General features: G+C 40.5%; 1 protein-coding gene across 1 annotated transcript in view; it reads left to right on the top strand.

The window, feature by feature from the left end:
- Positions 1–2,048: 2,048 nt before the first annotated feature.
- Positions 2,049–5,000, top strand: part of LOC113821682 (uncharacterized) — a 6,054-nt gene continuing 3,102 nt past the window's right edge. The window contains exons 1-2 of the mRNA XM_027374195.2: positions 2,049–3,645; positions 3,806–3,965. Of these exons, the coding sequence (XP_027229996.2) occupies positions 3,530–3,645; positions 3,806–3,965 (276 nt within the window). The 5' untranslated portion in view covers positions 2,049–3,529. The remainder of the gene's footprint in view (positions 3,646–3,805; positions 3,966–5,000) is intronic.

The following is a 5,000-nucleotide window of genomic DNA, read 5'->3' as shown; positions in this document are numbered from 1 at the left end:
ATATATATATATATATATATATATATATATATATATATACTGTATATGTTCATATATATATTTATGTATCAACCCACACACGATGGGAGCCCCAGTTCTATACCGAAGGTAAGAATCAGAAGCACAAGAAGCAGATACCCCGCTGCCAGTGCTCTTCGCATTTTTTAGGTAATGAGGCTATAAATAGGCCTTACGCCTGCATTTGAGGGGATATTTATCCTCAAGGAATGTAGCCAGGACCAAACAGGCGTACGAATATTTAGCATGCACAATAAAAAGTAGTCTGAATGGTGCATAACGCTTTTCATTTTTTATCTCAGCATGGGGTTTGGTCTACCATGATGTAACGGGATATCATCCCAGAATAAGTAAATGCGATTTTTATATAAACTATCTTATATCCTTATACTTTTTAAAATATTGCTTATCATTTCTACACAGAATTTAATTCCATAGGGGCTTTGATGTCATCATTGTTTACATGAAAGCAGGGTACAGGTGGAGTTGGTCTAAGTTAAAGACCTTTGTTGACAGAAATCGAGCATGCAAGCGATGGTTATGTTTGCCTGTGACCAGCAAATTGGGTAAAGTAATATTTAGTCTAGGACAACTCTGGAAGTTGGAAAATATAACAAATTGGTTGTTGGATAAACACTGAGCCAAAGAGCGCCATTATGTCGAGCTTGTTTATGAGTGAAGCATGGCTTGCAAGTCTCCCCACCTCGAAATACTTGGGGCACAACCTGCAGAGGCGGGAATAGCATGTGACTGTTTTATGTTCTAACGTTTGGTGACCAAAACCAGAGAATATGGAACGAAGTTTGGACAAATTTGCAAGGATGGCCTGGGCTCTTATTCATTAGCTGTTGACAATTACCCTCTGCATCAACCTGTCTCATCTAAAAAAAAAAAAAAAGAAAAAAAAATGATAATAATAATAATAATCTGGGCCAGCTATAGTTCTCACGAACAAGGTTGTGCCAGGTGTATTTTATACGAACGAAGCTGGGTAAGCTGTATATCAAAAGCTTCAAGGAGACTATATAACAAGGCCTTTATGTAGAAATTACAACATACAGTAACTAAAACATAGGCATAGGAAAAGGTGGGCACGGGGCCGACCGCCCCCACCCCAACTCTAGGATGGAGGGGGGCGGGACCCAACGTCTGACCACTCCCCCACTCCTCAACTTTCGAGAACATTCTTTGTATACAAAGTGCAATTGATTAGTTTCCCAATTGTTGAAAACGCTGACCCTGCAACTAAGAGGGCAGCTATAACTGTCTGGCGTTGTAAATGAAATTAGCATTATGTCGAATATCTAAATAAAAATGTATGTCAGTTTTGTGCAGAATTTAATGTTCATCTACTTAAAACTGCTAAAATCGAAGAGCTTCCTGGGGCTTAGCCCCCTGGATCCCTGCCTATTTCTTGGGGGAACTTACTTTTCCCCACTTCAAAATACCTTCATACGTCTTTGTAAAACATGCATTGTTTTGTATTACATCTATAAAATCTGTATTACAAGTTCAAAACTATTGGTTCTATATATAGACAACTTGATTACGAGATACTGGCCAACTTTCAGTTTTATAGACGATTATACGATAATATAATGCGGCAATATAATGCGACACCTCAGGAACAGTGACGGGTAAAAGTGAAGGATAATCATCCATTAGTCCTTCATACGATGAAACATCGGGTTTGGGGCAGGATGGTAATTGAAGCTCATTGTAGTTTGTTAAATGGATATAGGAAGACATGAGACAGAGCTAAAAGGAAGCAGTAGAGAGAGCAATTACGGAGAGGGAGGTCAGGGGACGAGCATGTTAAGGCGCGGTTCAACTGGCCTTGACTATGCGCAGGACTTGCTACGCTATCTTGGCCGGATAGTGTCACTTTGGCGTGAAATTTCAGGGCTGAGGTGAGCCAGCGATAACTCGACCTAGAGCGTTCTTTTTCGTTGGGTATATCCGGGTTTTCCAGGGTGCAATTAAAAACTATTGTCTGCAATACTTAATATTATGAGTATCTATGTATCTATAATAAAAAATATATATATATTAGAGATTTTATACAAACCTGGTACGATAATTTATTTGGTTAATTTGGAACTGAGTATCTACACTCGCATCGGCGGCCTGTCTGACTGGCGTTAAAATTTAATCTGTAAATTTGTTTCCTTCTACACAGCAAACAGCTGACCTGTTTCAACGTTCCTTTCAGCCGTGTCTTATTTCTTGCTATATCAAAGAACATTAAAGGAGAGATAACTTCCAGGATAGTCCAGTGGTAACGTGTAGGCCTCTCATCCGAGGGGTCGGCTGTTCGTGCCCCGCCCAGGCGCGAGAAGTTGCAATCATCATCTGGAGGTTACTGCTGTAGCTGGGCACCGCGGTGGGTAAGGACTAAGCTCTGTCGCGTCAGCACCAGCTGACACGTTGATCGAGTCGACATTTGTCGGCACAAGCCGGGCTCCCCTCATAGCTCGGGCGAGGTTCAGCTTTTCATATCGGACTTATCCTTATCCTTAGAAAGATGAGCATTCGGGCTAGCACAACGGCACCGTGTTGGCATCTCATCCGAGGGGTCAGCGGTTCATGCCCCGTCCAGCCGCAAGAAGTGGCAATTGTCGCCTGGAGGCTACTGCTGTGGCTACGCACAACGGTGGATAAGGACTAAGCTCAGTCGAGTCAGCACCAGCAGACACACTCTAGTCGAGTCGGCATTAGTTGGCGCAGTACAAACTCCACGGAGCTTCCATTACCACCCTGACCCAAATTCGGTTTCATCCTATGAAGGACGATGAGCTTCTGTTGGCAAAATAGTTCCAAGAAATCTGTTGGCCAACTGATTCATGGTGATAATTTTCCTTATCACTCTTGGAACATATATGAACAACTGAAGGATGATCTGTCACGATCATATAATGTGTTGGAAATATGGCATAATGGGTTTGCCAGGATACTGCCGGACCATCCTCAGCTGCTGATGATTGCTGCAAAATATCAAAAGGAGCATCACAAGTTATGGACATCATGCAGCTGGCAGGAAGCATACCTCGTATCAGAAGTACCAGCATCTAGATAAAAGGATTAAATCACTGATTGCAAAATTAGATACAATGGTGATCTCCACTGAGCACATAACAAATAATTTGTGTTGTAATTTCTGCACTCCTTCCTAAATCTAGTGGTGACAATGAACCGAAACACTGACAAAAATGTCGATTCGGCATAGTGCCGTTCTCGCGACTTTGTATTCAGTTGCGAAACAGACGCTGTGTGTTGCTGCGCAGTGCGGCAACATTACTTCTAAATAGTTTTCCTGTGACAGAGTAAACTACCCGTTTTGACAAGTATGCGACACAGTCCAGGTCATGGTGTTCCCACGCCGTAGGAACCGTATCAGCTCGGTCAGCTGTAGTTCATATGGCAGTTATATGATCGTTCTTGTATTCGACTATCTTTGTTCTCACTATTTTATTCGTCAGCATTCCTTTATCCTCAACAGATTGCAGGAGTAATGTGCCGGACGCGCCACTCCAAGTGCTCGGGCCGAGAATTCCCTTGCAGTGACGGAAGGGGCTGTGTGGCACGTCCCCTCGTCTGCGATGACGGTTTTCACTGCCCGGACGGAAGGTAAATACAAGCGACATGAGTGCAGAGGAGAAGAAAAAATAAGAAAGAAATGCCATCCCAAAGTGTAAAATACCTTTTGGTTCACAGATACAGCCCTGAGGCAAGGGTCCTACTGCCTTTATTTGTTTTTCTTTTGATTCATATCTAATGTCTTATTCAGTGATGAGAAGGAGGAGCTTTGTGAGGACGTAGGCGTGATCAGGCTGAAGGAAAGTCACAGACGCCTCGAGGTGCTCGGAATGGTGGCTGGCGCGGTGGAGGTGAAGCGGCGGGGCGTCTGGGCCGCCGTGTGTGGCTTCATCGCGGTCAGCGATGCCAAGGTGAGTCATGGCTGCTGATGGGAAGGTGGTCAGGATAAGGATAATAAGAGTGAAAATTCTAAGCAAATAATGGAGGTCCTGATGATAATGAGGACAATTATTATTGCTATTAACACCATTATCATTATTAACAACAATGTTGATCGTGACTATTATTATTATTATTATTATTATTATTATTATTATTATTATTATTATTATTATTATTATTATTATTATTATTATCCTCTTTCTTCTCTTCCTCCTCCTCCTCCTCCTCCTCCTCATCATCATCATCATCATCATCTTATCCCTATCTTATTATTTTGATTATCATGGTAATCATGATGCTGATCGTGATTATCGTTATTATTTTTATCATTATGTTATTGTTATCGTTATTAATAATGATATTATTATTGTTGTTGTTGTGATTACTACCTCTCCCAAGGAGGTTATTTTTTTTATTTCCGCCAAAGTTATGCTTTGGTAGCGTTGGTTAGTCTGTTCATTGGTTAAAAGGATAACAAAAAGTTATGGACAGATTTTTTTTCAGCCAGAGGTGTGTCTTGGCCCAACATAGATGCCACCAGTGTAATTAAGATTATGATTTTAATGTAATTCTTCGTTTGAATATTATTATTACATCAGTGACTATTGCCTTGGCGGAGGTATGCTCTCTCTGATTGTTTCTAGGTATTATTATTACTAGTTATTATCGTTATTATTATCATCATAATAATCATAGTCATAATCACAATCATAATTATCATCATCCTCATTATCATCATCATCATCATTATCATCATCACCATATTATTATTGTTGTTATCAATGTTGTTTTGTTATGAGGATTACTATAATGATGATAATTATTATTATGATCTTTATTATTGTAATTATTGTTGATTTTTACTGTTATTATTATTGGTATTATCGTCGTTGATAATAGTAATAAATAGATAATAGGCAGTGGTGCTGCCCTATATTGGGCTTGAGTCTCCGTCGGGCAACGACTGGGGATGTCATAAGCATTATTGTTTTTATTATCATTAG

The sequence above is a fragment of the Penaeus vannamei genome, chromosome 21, assembly GCF_042767895.1.
Source record: "Penaeus vannamei isolate JL-2024 chromosome 21, ASM4276789v1, whole genome shotgun sequence".
Taxonomy (NCBI): Eukaryota; Metazoa; Arthropoda; class Malacostraca; order Decapoda; family Penaeidae; genus Penaeus; species Penaeus vannamei.
Note: the sequence above shows the minus strand (reverse complement) of the source record. Positions and strands in the feature narration are given on the sequence as shown.